General features: G+C 41.9%; 1 protein-coding gene across 6 annotated transcripts in view; it reads left to right on the top strand.

The window, feature by feature from the left end:
* Positions 1 to 19,545, top strand: part of PPARGC1A (PPARG coactivator 1 alpha) — a 631,111-nt gene that overhangs the window by 292,590 nt on the left and 318,976 nt on the right. Inside the window, exon 1 of one of the 6 annotated variants that reach the window (XM_083458138.1) lies at positions 562 to 660. The exons of the other annotated variants lie outside the window; for them this stretch is intronic. Coding sequence (XP_083314264.1) covers positions 580 to 660 — 81 coding nt within the window. The 5' untranslated portion in view covers positions 562 to 579. Of the gene's footprint in view, positions 1 to 561; positions 661 to 19,545 lie in introns of those variants that run through there. 6 annotated transcript variants of the gene reach the window in all.

The following is a 19,545-nucleotide window of genomic DNA, read 5'->3' on the forward strand; positions in this document are numbered from 1 at the left end:
CCTTTCTGAATACCCTATCCTGTGTATTGTTTCTTGTAAAGTGCGACGGAATGATGGGACCATTTAAGCTTGTCAAAACTGAGTATCCTATAAGCGGATTCTGTAGTTCTTTACGGATTATTTATTTATTTATTTTCCCTCCTCCCCACTTTTTTTCAAATTGTATTTTATTAGCATCACACACTAAGAATCTGAGGTAGAGGGAAACAATGAAATTATTTTGTTAGCATCACATTCTCCTTTTGCATCCACATGGGCTTTTATATATATATATAACTTTGCCACATAAACTCCCCCTGCCCCCCAGCTAAGCCGTGGTCAACTCCCTACCTATAGCTCTGACACTTATGGGGCCTGTCAGCACATGTTGGAGAGCACTCAGACTTTTTTGTCCGCCCCCCCCCCCAAAGCAGGTTCTTCATGTCAAAAGGAGAAGGGGGGGAAAACCCATTTTGAGGCATGACATTTTCCTCATGACAGTCTGCCTCTGAACTGCACTTGCTGCCGCGGTGGTTAAAAGGCTTACAAAGAGAGTCTAACAGCCAGTGGCCAATCGAGATTGTGCAAGCCACATCTGCTATGGATGAAACATGCGCGAGGGAGAATAAGGACTTGGAGGAAGACTGGATAAAAGGGCTGCGAAGGGAGCCTAGCTGGCAGGTCAGTGATATAAAGGTGTCTGTGAATGCTTGGAAGTATGCTGTTATGTCTTAAGTGCCAGTAATCTCTAAACTTTGCAGGCGAAGTACAAATGAAATATGCTTCGTTGATTTGCAGCTCAGCAGTTTGCGGAAGCCGATTCGCAGGGAATCAGTGATCATTATGTTTTCATTGTCTTGGGAAGAATGGCTAGGCGATTCTAAATCTGTTTAGTTCAAATTGCAGGGGGTGGGGGTGGGGATAAGCAAGGTTTTGAAAATCTGTAGACATTTCTAAATTTATACTTCCCTTAATAATGGTACTTACATTAACAAGCTGCAGGTGTGCTCTGCGCTGTTAAAGGAAAAGCACCGGGCTTTTTCTCTCTCTTCTTGTGTAGTTGCAAGTTTATTGCATTATAAAAACAGAAAGCAACACCTGTCACCCTTTTGCTTCCATGGTGTCATAGTAATTTGTAACAATGAGTTTTGTTTTGTTTTCTTTTAACCTCATTTAATGATGTGACCCTTCCTTTTAAAGCATGGTACATGCTTGCCTTATTATACCGGGCTAATAGCAGTTTTGCATGCATTCATTCCCTCCCTCCAGGCAAAGGCAGTTTTCATTTAGGTGGGCACTGCAAGGCAGTACTGTTTACACTCCGAAATACCTGTTTCAAATTTGCGGAATTAGATATTTCCATTTTGTAAGCCGATAAATGAAATCCTCTGCTAAGCACCACTGAGTGGCTTTGATTGCTCTTTACATTACATCCTACACAGCATATCTGCACTTTTTTTCCTGCTCTGGTGCCTTTTAATTAGACAATCAACAATATTGAAGAGATATGTCACACGGTAGTTTCTCCCTTCTTTTGGCACTCCTCACAAGCTGTGTTTTGGGGGGGGGATTGCTGCTGTTAACAGATTCTGATAAAGTGCTAACACAATCTCTTTCTGTCACGAGAAATTGCTCAAAAGTACAGGGCTAGTAAAGATTGCCACACGCGACAAAATCCTTTCTTCCCCCCACGAGAAGGAAATGTATATATTTCAGATGTACCAGATTCCCCCGATTTCACGCTGAGAAAGAAAACCATAACAGTAATCGGTGTTACTGCAAAATGACCTTGGTTGTACTGGGGGTCATACAACACTTTGGAATAATTCAGAGAACAGAACTTAACGTTCATTTAGTGCTGTGAGAGAAATGCTTGGTGGATTTTAGCCACTAGGAGATTTGGATATTAATAGTAAAAAACGAATGTTTTGATTTCACTTTATATAAGGTCATGCAACACTGCCCTGTCCTAGAGGTCAAGGGCATCTTCTGAGAATTGTTGAGAGAGTGCTGTTTAGTGCTGCGCTGAAAATGTATCCTGTCCTCCCCCCCCCCCCCAGCCATTATCCATCCATTAATGAAAAAAGAAATGGTGTTTTAAAATGTTCAGATTTGGTGAAATTCTTGTGGCTGGGTTCAGGGTTGTTGTTACGCTTGCTATACTTAGAGGTGCTGTGACTTCTACATAACATCTCACCAGTAGTCTGAACTTCATCCACCCCAGATTCTACCAGTTGGGTTTTAGTACCCATGAGGAAGACATCAGGACAGAACTCCTCCCCTGGCCTTTTCTGGTCAGGGTGAGCAGGCAAGGAGGTTGCAGAGTGCTAAATAGATGTTAGAATCATAGAATCATAGAATCATAGAGTTGGAAGAGACCACAAGGGCCATCGAGTCCAACTCCCTGCCAAGCAGGAAACACCATCAGAGCACTCCTGACATATGGTTGTCAAGCCTCTGCTTAAAGACCTCCAAAGTAGGAGACTCCACCACACTCCTTGGCAGCAAATTCCACTGTCGAACAGCTCTTACTGTCAGGAAGTTCTTCCTAATGTTTAGGTGGAATCTTCTTTCTTGTAGTTTGGATCCATTGCTCCGTGTCCGCTTCTCTGGAGCAGCAGAAAACAACCTTTCTCCCTCCTCTATGTGACATCCTTTTATATATTTGAACATGGCTATCATATCACCCCTTAACCTCCTCTTCTCCAGGCTAAACATGCCCAGCTCCCTTAGCCGTTCCTCATATGACATCGTTTCCAGGCCTTTGACCATTTTGGCTGCCCTCCTCTGGACACATTCCAGTTTGTCAGTGTCCTTCTTGAACTGTGGTGCCCAGAACTGGACACAGTACTCCAGGTGAGGTCTGACCAGAGCAGAATACAGTGGCACTATTACTTCCCTTGATCTAGATGCTATACTCCTGTTGATGCAGCCCAGAATTGCATTGGCTTTTTTAGCTGCCGCGTCACACTGTTGGCTCATGTTTATTGGATAGGAATAAAGAAGCACCTCTCTTACGACCTAATCCCTGCACCAGCCAAAATTCTAAAGACACTCTCAGGTGCCCCCCAAATGAGGCAGAAAAAAAAAATGGAAACCTTTTGCAGAGCAACAAAACTTCTGAGAAATTGGAGGTCAGGTTTCAGCACAGCAAATGCATTGCAAGAATTCTCTAAATAGAGAGGTTTTTTTAAATGTTACTGCAGCATGATAATTGCCTCTCACTGGTGGTTTCACCTCACAGCAATCTGGTGCCATCTAAATCCATTAACCAACATGTCACTGATGGGGGCCAGGTGGGCATTTGCCAGAATTTTATTTTATTACATTTTTATTTATTAAATTTGTGTACCGCCCTTCACCTGAAGATCTTGGGGCAGCTCGCAGTATGTTTCATGTGATCAGTCTATGCCATGTGAGCACTGGATTTGGGCATTACTGGAGCATTATGGGATGGCACATGGGGACTTCATGTAGCAGTTAAGAGCAGGAGCTGGGAAGTTCTCTTTTAAAAAATGTGCTTCTTCTATGATCTTATTAAATAGCCCCAAGCAACCTTTGGCCACCACACCATCTTTCACACCCACACACCCAACTGAAACAGTACTGGTTTACCTTAAAAAGGTAAAGGTAAAGGACCCCTGACAGTTAAGGCCAGTCATGAATGACTCTGGAGTTGCGGCGCTCATTTCGCTTTGCTGGCCAAGGGAGCCAGCGTACAGCTTCCAGGTCATGTGGCCAGCATGACTAAGCCGCTTCTGGCGAACCAGAGCAGCGCACAGAAACGCTGTTTACCTTCCCACCGGAGTGATACCTATTTATCTACTTGCACTTTGACATGCTATCAAACTGCTAGGTTGACAGGAGCAGAGACTGAGCAACAGGAGCTCACCCCGTTGCTGGGATTTGAACCTCCGACCTTCCGATTGGCAAGCCCTAGGCTCAGTGGTTTAGACCACAGCGCCACCCGTGTCCCTGATTTACCATACCAGCTTGTTTAAATAATGTATGAGAAGCACCCAAAGAGCACTATGTCCTAGTGGTGATAGGAGTGGTCAGTGAGGAGGGGTGGAGCTACACACCTAGCCTTGCGACAGCAGAGTTACTACTGCTTACAGTGGGGTGACTGGCAGGTAGGTCAGCACGGGGTGATTGGTGGGAGCACTGGACTGGCTCTGCCATTGCTTTTGCACAGCACTGACCTCCTCTCTCCCTTGGTAAGTAGCAGTAACTCCTCAACTCCTCAACCAGGGAGCAGCAGCATCCCTCCTCATCGACTGCTCCTGCTCTTGTTGTCGTAGTAGTTCTTATTATTTGATGTGTATGGGGTGTTAGGTGAAGGAAAGTACTTGTCATGTTCCTTTTGGGGTTGTTTTTCCACCTTTGGTCCCCACCCTGCACTCAGCACTCCTTCGTGGCCCCTAGAAGCTGTCAGCATGTGACAGCGGCCACATCCTGGGAATGGCCATCTAAACCAGGTGAGGGTAGCCGATGGGTCTCAAACCCTTGTTGAGTTAGGGACTTCCCCTGCATGCAAAGACAGTCTTCGGCAGATGGAGCAGACAAGACCAATTGTGGGTCCAATGGCCAATAAGATGGTTTCTACACGGGCTGTAGAGGGAGACGTCTGGTCCTAAACCTCCACTGCCTTGCGGATATCTCCGGGAGAAGGAAAGGCTAAGGAGTAAACCCTAGACACATCCAGAGTTGGTGTCCCTGAGATGGTTGTGTGGTGACATGTACACCTCCTTCCAGCAACTCCTGCAGCCAAGCTGGTGCCAAACCAATTGCTCTGCTTTCATAGAATCATAGAATCATAGAGTTGGACGAGACCACAAGGGCCATCGAGTCCAACCCCCTGCCAAGCAGGAAACACCATCAGAGCACTCCTGACATATGGTTGTCAAGCCTCTGCTTAAAGACCTCCAAAGAAGGAGACTCCACCACACTCCTTTCAGCAAATTCCACTGTTGAACAGCTCTTACTGTCAGGAAGTTCTTCCTAATGTTTCCTTTGGACCACATCAGCGAGGCTGAGAGGGAGGTCTTGTCATTTGGGTAACCTAGGACCTCTATGCACACTGCCCAGGATTTGCTCCAGAGAGGCCACTTTGGAGCTTCTACTGCAGTGGTTTGACTTCACAAGCTGACACTGAACAACTCTTATTGGGCCAATATTTGTAGTCTCTCTCTCTCTCTCTCTCTCTCTCTCTGTGTGTGTGTGTGTGTTTCAGGTGCCAAAAAAGGCAGACTATATTTTTCTTCCCACCTTGCACATACAAGGTCAATTTCTGTTAAAAGTCCCCAGATATGTCAGTCTGACTCTAGATGATGCAAAATGTGAGAATCACTTACATAAATAGGATTGGAAAATATATAGGTCAAAAAGTCCCAAGAGATGAGAAACATCCTAATCGCAGTGGCTTGTCAGTGCAGCAGTTTCTCCTGCTGACATGCTGAGATCTCAAATACCTGCATTTTTCTTCTCAGGTCATGTTTCAGTTTGTTATCTGCTTCTGGACCACCTGTGCCCTGGGTTTATTTCTTAGTTTCTGTGTAATTCTAAAAATGGTTTCCATAGAGAATGACAGACACAAATGAAATCTAAAACATTAATTATACATTTTGGATAATTAATTACAGCACGAACACACTGGATGAGCTTTTGTTTTGTAGGTTTCAACCATTCAGTTATTTTGAAAGGCTACTTTTCCCTTTTACAGTTACTATGCTGTGTTTGAAAGAAATTAATCACCCTTACATTATATTTAAATTAGTGATGCGTAGAACCTGCCCCATTCCCAAGAAATCTCACCAGTTTTGTTGTGCTTTCTCTGGAAATTTCTCAGATATTTAAAATGAGAAGGAGCCCTCAGATTCACCTCAAATTTCACTTCCTGATTTTTTTTTTTAACCACAGATCCTAACTGGAAAGTTTTGTGACCAAAAAAGAAAAAGAGCTGAAATACAATCCTGTGAGCATCAAGGATGTTTAAATCCAATTTACTTCAGTGGGATTTAAAACAATCCAAGCATATGCCGTGTTGCAGCCCTTACATGTCAAAGATGAAATTAGTTGGCTCTCAGCTCTCTGGAAACCTTTTATGTTATGTGAAAAAGTACTAATTTGATAGTACTACAAATATGCTTGTTTATATATGTGAAATTATCCTGTTATACAGCACTATTGTTTTTGATATAGAAGTTATATAAACCATTGAACTAAAGTAATGTGTAAACGCACTTGTTCTGTGGTCTGCATAATCTCTCCTAAAGCTGTTCTTAAATTAATAAGCATTTAGCCTAGAGGAACTCTTCTCCTGTATTCAGCATGACTTAAAAAAAGAAAGGCAAAAACTTTAAGCTACTAAAGTTTGGATTTAAGACAAGTTGGTTTTCTTTCCCTCAAGAAAGCAAATGCCACTTTCATTTGAAAGAAATGAAAGCAATAAATGAAGAAATGCTGCAAAGAATTCAGTCTAAGTGAAGCACTTTTAAGTACAACTGAATTCAGTGGAATAATATACTAAACTCTCCTTGAAATGACTGGTATTTTAGTCAAGTTTATTAGCAATAACCATATACTTTAAGAACAAATTCAGTCTTCCTGGTGGTTCAACAGGTTGCTTCGTAGTCAATATTTCATATATGTAATACTGTACAGATATTCGCACAATATATCTTACCTTACCATATAACCAAAGGATTCAAAATTCAGATTATTATTAGGAGAGCATCACATTTTGGAAGATGTTGAATAGCATGGTCTTTCATTATGCCTTTTAGATAATGAAACCACAGGTGAATTCCCTCCCCCCCCAAAAACAGTAAAATGTCAACAGCTAATCATATATGTGCCTCTTCACTGATCCCAACTGGTTGCTTAGAAATGTGTGTTGGGGGATCATAGATTGGTACACAGGAAGAGGAAGGGGAGAGGAAGTCCGGTTGCACAGGTAGAAGTTCTTGCACTAATGCAGCCTTTCTTAAACTTGGGTCCCCAGATGTTGTTGGACTACAACTCCCATCATTCTTGACCACTGGTCCTGGTAGCTAGGGAAGATAGGAATTGTAGTCCAACAACCTTGGGGGGGGGGGCAAGTTTGAGAAAGGCTGCACTCATGGGATGACTTGATCAGATACAACCATAGGTTAGTTTCAGTTAAAATAAACAGGACTTAACTCACCTAACTTGTTTCATGGATTTCAATAGGACCCAAGTTCCAGCTAACTTACTCTGGTTGCAACCAAATATGTCTTATACTCCTTCTTGGCCTAAACCAAATCTTGTTAGAATTGTCATCCATCCCCATCTACTCTTCTACAGTGTTTCCCCCACCCACACATCTCATTACATGGTTCATTAGCTTAATGCGCCTGCCGTTTCTGCAATCTTGGATATCCCCATTGTTCTTAAAAAGTGAGACTACAGAAATAGCTTCTCAATGTGCCAGGCATCCTTTGTTAGGGTTGGGTTCTGGTTTTCTATACCAGCTAGTTAAAATATAAGAGTTCCATCATTAAATGAACAAAAATGATAGGCATCTTCTACAACACTGAAACTCTCTTTGCCACCAGCCCAAATCATATGAATACTGAAGTAAGTAACTACAGAATTACTTACATGAGTATTTTTGTATGCCTTTCAATGTATTCCTTTAGCTTTTCAGTTTCCATTAAATGGGAGCTGCATCTGTTTAATGCAGCTCAGATAACAATATGGCCTCACATGTTCCCTGTTGAAGATGTAAAAAACCTACCTTATAGATGTGTCACAGTTTTTTTCATCTTTAGTGCGGTGACGAGACATTTGATAATAAGGATGTATTCCATTTTCTGCTGCTTCCTTACCTGATAGTTTCTGCTCTTTCAAACGATGTAAAAGCCAGTTCTGGAAATCTAGTGGAAGTTTAGCACACATTTCCATGGGGAAAAAAATCTGTTTGCAGCCCTACCCACTCCCCAAATCATGGCAGTCTGGGGGTGGGAACAGAGTCACAAGTATGGATTAAAAGGTGGCAACATGTCTAGTGATGTCTGTGCTTGTTTCACACCACGGCCACTGATGCGAATGAAATTTAGCATGACATGGCAGTACAGCAATAAGAAGGCCACAGTTCCTTAACACAACAGGCAATGAAACCTGGATATAAGTGTTCACATAACCAGGAAAATGAATGCAATAATCCACACATCTGAATATACCCTATGAGATGTAGTTAATTCAATACTGTAAAGTGGGGTGGAACATAATGGTATGAACAAGTTTTCTCTTATGATCACTGTTTTTGGGAGGTTTTCACTGGTTTATTTTTTGTTTTAAAGCAAAACCCCGGGACAGCCTTGGGAATTGCACAATCCTTGCTCTGTTCTCTCAAGCAGTTGTGATCTAAATATATTTATTCTTTTGAAAGGACAAGGTCAATTATTCTTAATGTATTGCCAGCTGCAGAAGCATTTGTGCAATTTTTATTTATGCTATTGATTTATAAGGTGGATTTTTAGTTAAACTGGAAGAGAAGTCAGATCGGGGTCTTTTATTTTGAAATGTCTTACACTGGGACTCGGCCATAAAACATCACTTTACTCTCATATGAACATATACATACAATCACCCCAGCCCTCACAGCAATCCATTTCATCGCAGCATTTTCAAAAGTGATCACTGTTGACTGTCTTTGGGAATGCTCAGGGCTTTTGCTATGTAGCACATTTATCTATATCTATATATCTATATCTATATCTATATCTATATCTATATCTATCTATCTATCAATCATCTATCTATCTATCTATCTATCTATCTATCTATCTTTGCAAAAATATACAAGATTAAAATGATTTTCAAATCCCTCCAAACCAAGTTCCATTTAAGAGTTGGTTGGATATTACAATTAATTGCAACCAATCAGATATGTAATAATTTGTGAGTCTAACAGGTGGCAGTTCATTTTGATGTTTTCACGGGGACCATATGTGAGCTATATATGGGCACACTGTTCCACATGCGACATCTTCTTTGGATGTTACAAAGCGATGCTGCCAGCAGAAGGCACATGATGCTGGATATTTGGTTGGCACTGTTTGTTTGTGAGGTTTAAGTGAGACTTGGAGTGCTGTGAGACACAGGCTGCTAATATGCAGTGCAACTATCTTTCCTATTAGGCTACCTTTCTGCCTTGATAAATTGCACTCTGGATAGCAGCATTTACTGTAAGCATGTACTAGCAATAGAACTGGGCACATAGTTATTTAAGGAGAATGTTAGAATGCAGTTGAAAGTTAAGGGCACTCAGGCCCAATTTCACTTTAATTACTTGCTCATGCACCACGTATTCACACTTTCTCAAGTATCATCTTGACTTCTTTTGCCTTCCATAGGTCTGTGTTGTCAGTGTATGGCAAATGAAGGGCAGGCATGTGTTCTAGGGAACAAAAAGGCTTCCAGGTGGAGCATTATTGGGTAGAATTGGTGCTGCTGCTGCATGCAAGTTTTTCATCCTGCCCACCTGATACCTGACATCATCATCATCATCAAAATGTGCGCCTATACTTTTTTAAATGTTTAATTCAGATTTTCTCTGGATTTTTAAAGGTGTAGCCCAGAGATGCAGAAATCCCTGCAACATGTCCAGAATGGACAGAAAGGTACCAGAGGGCAGGGCGCTTTGAGGAGAGGGGCCCCAAAACATAAAATGGGATGGTTCCATCAAAGCCGATCACTCGTGTCCATGAAACAGCAGGATGCTGTGGGGGTGGTCATGTTCCAGCTGTGTACATGGAAAGAAGAAGAAGAAGAAGAAGAGTTTGGATTTGATATCCCGCCTTTCACTCCCTTTAAGGAGTCTCAAAGCGGCTAACATTCTCCTTTCCCTTCCTCCCCCACAACAAACACTCTGTGAGGTGAGTGGGGCTGAGAGACTTCAGAGAAGTGTGATTAGCCCAAGGTCACCCAGCAGCTGCATGTGGAGGAGCAGAGACGCGAAGCCGGTTCCCCAGATTACAAGACTACCGCTCTCAACCACTACACCACACTGGCAACACCACAAAGGACATGGAAAGGACCTGCTGGCACTTCTTTGTATCAGATTCCCCCACCAACACATTCCAAGTTCATATGAGAACAGGACACTCACAACCAGTCTCTTGCTCCCTTTCTCTATGTTACTAGTATCAATATTAGTTAGGTGCAAGGGTGTTGTAGGTAAGACAAAATACTGTCATGTCGTTCACAAAATGAATGGGGTGGAATAATGTAACAGCAACATGTTGTTGTTGTTTAGTTGTTTAGTCGTGTCCGACTCTTCGTGACCCCATGGACCAGAGCATGCCAGGCACACTTGTCTTCCACTGCCTCCCACAGTTTGGCCAAACTCATGCTGGTAGCTTCGCGAACACTATCCAACCATCTCGCCCTCTGTCGTCCCCTTTTCCTTGTGCCCTCCATCTTTCCCAACATCAGGATCTTTTCCAGGGAGTCTTCTCTTCCCATGAGGTGGCCAAAGTATTGTAGCCTCAGCTTCACGATCTGTTCTTCCAGTGAGCACTCATGGCTGATTTCCTTCAGAATGGAGAGGTTTGATCTTCTTGCAGTCCATGGGACTCTCAAGAGTCTCCTCCAGCACCATAATTCAAAAGCATCAATTCTTTGGTGATCAGCCTTCTTTATGGTGCAGCTTTCACTTCCATACATCACTACTGGGAAAACCATAGCTTTAACTATACGGACCTTTGTTGGCAAGGTGATGTCTCTACTTTTTAAGATGCTGTCTAGGTTTGTCATTGCTTTTCTCCCAAGAAGAAGATATAGAGAAACAGAGAACATAAATGACATAATTTCACCACAGTAGACAGTGAGATGAATAGCATAGTTTTGGGTTGGAAGAGGAGCTGTAGTGAAACAGAAACAGTGCTGTGGACAGGGAACTCAAGCAGAATGGAAAATGATGCCTTCTTACATCTGTAGCCACAAGAGAGAATGCCGTGTTCTTCACCTTTCTTACCCTTGGTACACCTTTTCTATTTAGAGGGTTGTGAATAAACACCAGGGGAAGTGATGCTTAGGTTCTCTCATTCCACATTCAGTACTTACGCCTGTCACCTGCCTAACGCTTGTGATCCCTAGGATCATTGGGAAAGAGCACGTGTTGACTCCAGACTTTAGTTTTTGTGTGTAAATTTGCTTTAAAGCCCAGAAGTGGTTTTCATATTTTTAAAAAAAATCCCCACAGAGAAATTAAATTCAAAGACCAATGGCAGGAAAAGAAGCAACATAGCTTTCACAAGGCACCAGGACCATTCGTCAAAAAGCACATCCTTTGGTATCACTCATAAGCCAAGGCAGCAGTTCTTCTTGAGAAGCTCTGGGGATAGGGTGCCAGGGATGAGGAGGGCTGTTTTTCCAATTTATCTGGGGTCTGCATTTCCCCCCAAAAGAAATGTAAACAAGCCTGTAAAATGAAAGCAAGTTTGATTCCCTCTTTGCTGCAGATGCTTTATTACTAATCTGGTTGTGTGTGTGTGTGTTATAATTTATCATATAGGCACATTCATGTATTGCATCTACTCCCAAAAAATCAAATGTTCCGTCTCTTTGTAGCTTGATTTAGAAATGGCCCTAAAACGAATATTTGTTTGTTTGTTTTTAATTGAGGCACTTCTTTCCATGTAATATATTTGCTTCTCTTAGCATATTAAAACAATATTTGAGGAAAATTGATTTTTTAACTTAATAGCATGGATTATAGAAACTGATAAATCTAAAATTAATAGCTAAGAAAGCAGTCGCTTCAGATGGGATAATTTAGATTTTTTATCATTTATTAATCATAAAAAGTAAACCTGCTCTATTGCTAATTTTAGTTTTTATCAAGAAGATGAATTGTTTGGGCTAATGAATGTATAGATATTCAATGCCAAAGGCATTCGTGGGAATCTGTTAATCATTTAACTGTGTCATGGCATATGCTTTGTCTTCATAAACCAATTAAAAGACAAAACTTCATCCACTAAAATATCTGCTGGTCTTTGTTGCCTAAAGCAAATTAAAACAGCATTTGTTTCAGAATGTGCTCCAATCCAGAGTTAATATCTTTAGGTAAATAATTAAAATGGAGATAGTAATATACAATATATATTTTTTTACATCAAGATTTACAATGTATGCGAGCTTTGGAACTGCATAGAACTCTTCCTAAACTAAGAATGAATTGATTTCTGTCTTTGCTTTATGTTTGTTATAATCATTCAGAGTGATCCATTACCTGTTTACTTAGAATAAAAAGTTTTGAGGAGTACAATGGGATTTATTCTCCAGGAAGTGTTATTTGGATTTCAGCCTTAAAATGGTAATAGAAGAAGCCCTTTCTAGTTAGAACGCAGCAAGCATTTCAGGGTAACACAGAGGGAGTTTCAAATTTAAAGTTCTGGACCTGACAACGGGGGCGCATATTTGCCTTTTAAAAGATTAGCAACCTTTTGAAAGTGGAGGTGAAATATGCAATAAAATTTTTGAGTAAAGGGGAAAGTCTAGAAATGCCTCAGGCACCCAAAAGAGCTAGCAAATCTCCCTGAGTCTTACAAGCACCATCACACATGGTTCTGTGATATCCTTCCTGCATTGAGAGCAGGTGTAAGAGTGGCAAATGTAAAGGTAAAGGGACCCCTGACCATTATGTCCAGTCGTGGCCGACTTTGGGGTTGCGGCACTCATCTCAATTTATTGGCCGAGGCAGCCGGCGTACAGTTTCCGGGTCATGTGGCCAGCATGACTAAGCCGCTTCTGGTGAACCAGTGCAGTGCATGGAAACGCCGTTTACCTTCCCACCAGACTGGTACCTATTTATCTACTTGCACTTTGATGTGCTTTCGAATTGCTAGGTTGGCAGGAGCAGGGATCGAGCAACGGGAGCTCACCCCGTTGCGGGGATTCGAACCGCCGACCTTCTGATCAGCAAGTCCTAGGCTCTGTGGTTTAACCCACAGCGCCACTCGCATCCCGGATGTAAGAGTGGTAGTGGTGAGGTATGTTGGAGATGGAATTCTTGTATTGTGTTCCTGCGCCTGTGAAAGTTCAGATGTGAAGGAGGAAGTGGTGAGATTTTGCTTCCTGTTCAGGAGTTGCTTTTGTCCATTGTTACGGAACAATAGAGTTGGTACGAGACCCTAGACAACATGGGAAAGAAGGAAGGGATCTGGAATGATTAAGACAGTTTCTCCTGCAATTAAAATCTGTGGTTATTTAGATCAGTAGTTTAGATTAGACCCAGGATCTACTTTTAACCAAAACATGAATTTGGAGACCCATCTCTCTTTTTTTTTTTTTTTACCATATATGTGCATGGTGGTAGTGATCCTGTTGCGACCCAACTTGGATCAGGCCATGACGCACTGATGGGTCCTCACCTACCAGTTGAAGACCAATGGTTTAGATGATTCACCTAGACAAGGGATGGGGAACCTGTGCTCCCATCAGACCTACCTACCATGGACAGTGGTCAGGGATGATGTGAACTGTTGTCCAGCAACATCTAGAGAGGACAGATTCCATATCCCTAATCCAGATTTGATTTAACTCAAAATTAGAGATCAGCAGCTGGAGTAGTATGTCCTCTGCAGGCTGCTACCACAGTTTCTAATCCAGAGGGTGGTGTAACTGGGATGTGGAAGGCATAGTCTACATAGTACTGTCATTTCGTGACCCCCAGCCCTCAAAAATTGCTGCCTGTTAGAAGATGCTGAAGAAAAGACAGTGGAGGTTTGCCTGCAGACTTGTAGTCTAAATGAGGGGTTGTTGCTGTTGGACTCTGAACTCCCATCAGCTGCAGCCAACATAGTCAGTGGTCAGGGATGATGGGTGTTGTAGTCCAACAACATTGTGTGGAATGGCAAAGGTTTCCCCATCTATATATGACAAAACTAGTCAGCAGACCACCAGAGGAGGAGGAGGGCAGAAGTGAGGTGATTGGCCTACTGCCCAGCCCTCTTGTAATGTCAAAGCCTAATTGGTGATCAGGATTCAATATGTTATGTTTTGCCTCTATACTTGATGCTCTCATCTCCCATTCCAGTCATCCTTGTTCATTACAATCTCTTTGGTATTTGAATATGTGGGGAAAGATTGTTTTTAAAATAAGGAGCTGACAATAAAACTCTAGAACATTCCAGCAACAAAGTATATATTTCTTAAATATTTGTGGAAGTGATTTCCCATCTATAAGTTAGCTGCATAAGTGGTATCAAAAGAGCAAAAACATTTGAAGCGATTGTGAAGAAAATAGCCGTCTGCAATGGCAGATCACATTTGCAGCATCTTTTTTTATTTATTTTAAAGTCTCTTCTTTTCACCTGCATGTTTTCTTAGAAAAGAACAGTCAGTCTTATCAGATTTAGATTTTTTGGAGTTTGGAGTCTTGTGGGACTTGGTGCTTCATGTTAGGTCAAGAGTTTTGTCTTTCCGAAAGTGTTTTTGGGTGTAAAAAACAACCATAAGGAATAGGAGCATGGCTTGTAACAAGTTACGCTCCCAATGCTGGCTTGAGCTATCACTCTCTTCTAAAGAGAAAAACACAAAAGCTTTAGGGTTGTGGTTTTTTCCTGGGACTTAAATAATTTTTCAGGACATATTGCCCTAGATTTAACTCACTTCTGGGAATAAGGAAGGTGGAATGGATCCTTCTAACGGCTGTGAGAATGCTGTTGATGTGGAGAGAAGGGAACCAGGTCGTTATGGAGCAATGAACTTGGTTCTAAATGGAGTGTGGAAATGTAAGCCATGGTATACTTCTAAATATGGGAGTCTGGTTGTACCCAGACAGCTTGAAAAGGCAGAACAGCATACAAGGGCAGAGAAATCGCAAACTTTGCTCAAAGTGAGGCTTCCCAAGTAAAGAGTGAAACTATCTGAACATGTCCAAAGGTTGGCAAAGTAACTTAAAGGTCATATTTTTATTATACGTAATAAGAGGGAAAGGAGTGGAGTTGGAGAGGTGGGAAATGAGATTTCTGAGCTGAAAGTTCACAAAGGAACACTTTTTGCTCAAATCTGAGAGAGTGTCCCCCAAAATAGGAGTCCCTGAAATAGAAGCCTCTTCTCCACACTTTTTTAATATATAAGGGGGGCATGGTGTTCACCATTAGGAAGGATAGCATTCAACTGCTACCCTTTCACCAGTTCCGGGAGCATAATGTGACTGTAACTGAGGCACCATGCAGGGAACAAAATTGCAAAATGCTAAAGGAAGAGCTCCCGAGTTTCTGCAAGGGGTTAATCCCTTTGTTCAAATTGGGCTGAGCACAAATGCATGATAGAAATACAGTGTGTGTGCATGTGTGCGCATGCATGTTCAAAATAGCAACTGCCAGGGGAGGGAAGTGGTCTAGACTGGGATCATGGTGTAGGGGGAAAAGGGCTGAACTCTCCATGTCATTTCCTTGCCCAAAAAGCCCCCTGAAGTTTTTATTTGCTCCTGAAGCTGCCATTAGCTGCAGTGACTTCTTTGGAGCATAATCAGTTTTAGTTGGGGACATGATCCAGGCCTAATCCACGCTTAGCTTTTGCTCCACCCTTTCCAGGCAAAAGTCTACACCTTAAAGCTCTGTGTCCAAATGCTCCCCGCCCTCTTTATACTTTGCTCTGGAACTTTCCTTGCGAAAACCTGTTCTTTAAAGCTGAATTGGAGCAAATGGACATTTGGTTTTTCTGTGGGTTGCTGTTTTCTCCGATTGAGCTGTAAAGAGTGAGTTTTCGTGGGGAAGGTTCAGAAGCAAAATAAAGGGTGCTTGGACACGGAGCTTTAAAGCACAGACCATGCCTGAAAAGAGTAGAGGAAAGGTAAGTGTGGGTTAGCCCTCGGTGAAGGGGTTATCTGGATCTCCTGACCTTGATTTGCTCTGCCTGGGCCTATTAAGAAAAAACAAAAAAAGAATCATGGGGGAGATGATTATGTGATTAACATTGCATCTACTTTGAGGTGTAGAATAAGGACTGCGTATGAGGCACGTAATGAGGGACTAATCCTTCTGTTTCTTGGCTACGCTGGAAGCCACTTGGGGAATTTCAGAGGAACAGACTGAATTCCAATGGCTGCCAGTTTCCTATCCCTATCTATCTGATTAGTTGGACTGCCTTCAGTGCACCCAGAGTGATGAATAGTGCCATGAAGAACAGTAGTGAGAGATCCGAAAGAAACAGTGGGTTATAGAGAATAAATGAAATCACCTTTTGCTCTCCTGAACAGAAGACCCGCTCCACACCTTGTTCCATATCAGTAAACAGCGACGCCTTGAAACATCTCTGCTTTGTGTTTATATTAACATTTAAGAACAACTCCTTCCTTTTTTGGTCAGAGCAATGTATTCACAGATAGCTTTTCATCACTCTGTGCAGAACCTTTAGCAACCCAGGCCCTCCCCACTCCCCACTCCCCCCCAGATACTTTGTATAAATTCTGAGTGAATACCTATATACCACGAATAAGGTTAGGAAATCTGCAGCTACTTAAAGGTCAGGAAAACATTGAATTAAGCGGCCCATTTTATGCTCCCAGACACGTAGCCATGATAAATTTTCTGCAGTACATTCCTGCAACTTCAATAGACACCATTTCTTCAATAATTCACTACCCTTTAAAAGCTTTATTTTTCTTCTGGTTTTGACAGTCTTTTGCAGGACCTGCGCTGGACTTCCAAGATCAGTTGAATTGAAGAACAAATGGTGTTAAAGCTTTTATGAAAGCCAAGAAGGAAGCTGTTTTCAGGATTTCACCTTTCCTGAAGCCTGTGGCATAGAGACTGGCTCTTAGTATCATTCTGGCCTTTAGCTCCTTGCTTGTCTCATTTTTATCCAAGGTTTCCCACACGTTCACCCACCCTTAAACCCCTTCAAATCAAATGTTTAAGTGTGAAACCAACGTGGAGAGATTCTCAACCTTTATTAGCCCGAGTATTCACTGAGAAAATGTCATCCGTACCAAGAGGCTCCTCATCACACATTGACCTCCCAGCTTTTGTTTGTTGGAGTAAAGTCGGCAGAAGCAAATTGGCTGGCGCTTTTCAATGGAGACTTGTTTCCAATGGCTTCTGCCAGATATTGTGTGGGTTGCCAAATTAGAATTGATTTCTCAATAAAATGGACTTCAACATCCCCAGCATAATCTGAGGCAGAAATGACAAAAGCTTCCTCATTCAGTTTTTCACTCTGTTTTGGTCTTGGATATTTTTCCGTGCCTCTTAGCTGCTCTCTTCCTGGTATCGCTACCCTGCTCCACAGGGTGGGGAGTTGCTGTTGCTTAATATTTTTATCATCTCTCCTGTAAACAGGCCAGCACCCAGAGTAAAAATAAATGGCAGGAACCTACCATGAGGAACTTACAGTCTAAAATTTGACATTATTTGTTGGTTTGTTGTTTGTTTGTTTTTATAAATAAAGTTTGCATTTGAGGAACTTCAGTAATAGTTGCAAGGTAGATATAAGAAATTAGATTTATTAAGAATAAGTTTAATTATGATAAAAGTGTGTATTGGCAATAAGTAATATGAATTTGAAATATGGAATAGATGGGAGGTTGGTTCTTTAGTGTTAAGACCAATAGATGTTTTATTGTTTGCTAAGAAAATTATGTGTCTATGGTTATTCTTGTGTGTAATTTGGTATTTGTGTTTATTTGTTGGTTTGTTTTATTAGGTCTCTTACCCATCCGTTTATGATATGGTTCCAGGGCAGGGTACAACAGTTTTAAAAATACAATTATAAAACAAATGTAGCTGTTACAACCAACAGATTTTATTTATTTATTTTTAAAAAACATTCCTATATAGAAAAACCATACAAATATTTAAAACCAATTCCACATATAACAGTTAAAACAGTTCCAATAGAGAAAAGGGGAGGCAGGAGAAGGCAGTGCAACAAGATATGAATATATCCAAATGTGTTTACATGTAGCTTTATTTCTTATGTACTTTCTCCTTCCTCACAACCAGGCCATGCTACAACCCTGTGAGGTGCATTAAAGTGAGAGATGGCTGGTCCCTTGCCCAGTGCATTTGGCGGCTTAGCGTTGGGTATTTGAACCTGGGTCAAATTCACTCTGTTGTACTGGCTTTCCAGCGAAGATTAATGGGTTAATCCAATAACTTCACAGAGAATGTGGTTTTGACGAAGAACAGAGTTGTAGAAAGACAAAAGATTGAACTGCAAAGCTAATTCTGAGTTTAGGACGCAGCAGTCACGTAATGGATTAAGAAACATTTGGGGAACTGAGGATGGTGGAGTTGGAAGAATAAGCAGGTAGAGAAGCTCTTCTTTTGTTTCTAGAGTTTTGTTCCTAGAATTCCAGGTCATTATAGGGAATGGGAGATTTGTGGTGTGTGCCAAGAGGTAGAATAGGAATAAAGACTGATGTGAAGCAAACGAAACAACTCACATTGATTTCTCACTTTAGCTTCACATTGATCATGTTCATGTTTCTCTTCAATTCTTTCCCATTTCCCCATTAGTTTCGTATAAGAAGCCTTTCCTTTGCAAATTGATACTTTTCTGGACCACATTACACAAAGTCCAAATGGAGGGGGAAACTGGAAGAGCTGGTAAAACAGGCCAACTCTCCAAATGGAAACAAAGAAACATTAGTCCACCATCGGTGGTCCTGAGAGATTCTTAACCTACCTTTGCTCAGTTAGTCTCACTATCTTGTCTTTCTATAGTACTAGTACAGTGGGTCCAAAATTATGCACAATTTAGGTACATGATCGCAGCCTTGTGTTCTTTGTCAAAAAATAATTATCGTATTTTTTCGTGTATAAGATGCCCCCTATTTTTGAGAACTCCAATTTCCTGAACATTTTTTTTTTTTGGGGGGGGGGAGCCTGAAAATCACTCACCATATTGAAGAACGCTGCCTATCGCACACATCACAACAGCCACAAACCGTCTGCCTGATCGCCACCAGGAAACAGCAAGCGCACACACAATTTGACACAAGTCAAACAATGACAGCCCTTGACACATCCAACAATCACCAGCTCTATTGTCATGGCAGCAGCCAATCCAAAGCAGCCCTTGGTGCAGCAACCAATCACCCACCAAATCGCCGCTGACAAGCTCCTGCTTGCAGCTGCAAACAATCTCTGCACTATCCGTGTATAAGACGAGCCCCGATTTTGAACACTGTTTTTGAGCAAACATAGCTAGTCCTATACATGGAAAAGTAAGGTAAATAGGAAGGGGGTGGGAGAGTTGGGGAAAACTGTCAGAAGGGATCATGCCAAGAACTCAAGAGAGGTTCCAGAGCCCTTTTGCGATCTTCCCAGAGGCCTGAAAGCAAGGCAGAGGGCTTTAAAAAAGCTCTTTCCACGCAGGAAAACCCAACACAGAAAGAGTGTATGAAGCTTTCTGGGCTCTGGAAAGATTGCACAAGGGCTCTGGAAGCACTCCCAAGGCAACCTAGATCTCACCGGCTTTGGACAGGTTAGGATGGTCACATGGTGGGTGGACAGTTTCAGGGGTCTGACTCTACACAATTTTGCCTTTGCACATGGACCATGGAATGTAGCTCGTGTGTACATT

The sequence above is a fragment of the Podarcis tiliguerta genome, assembly GCF_965153285.1.
Source record: "Podarcis tiliguerta genome assembly, chromosome: 9".
NCBI classification, from domain to species: Eukaryota; Metazoa; Chordata; class Lepidosauria; order Squamata; family Lacertidae; genus Podarcis; species Podarcis tiliguerta.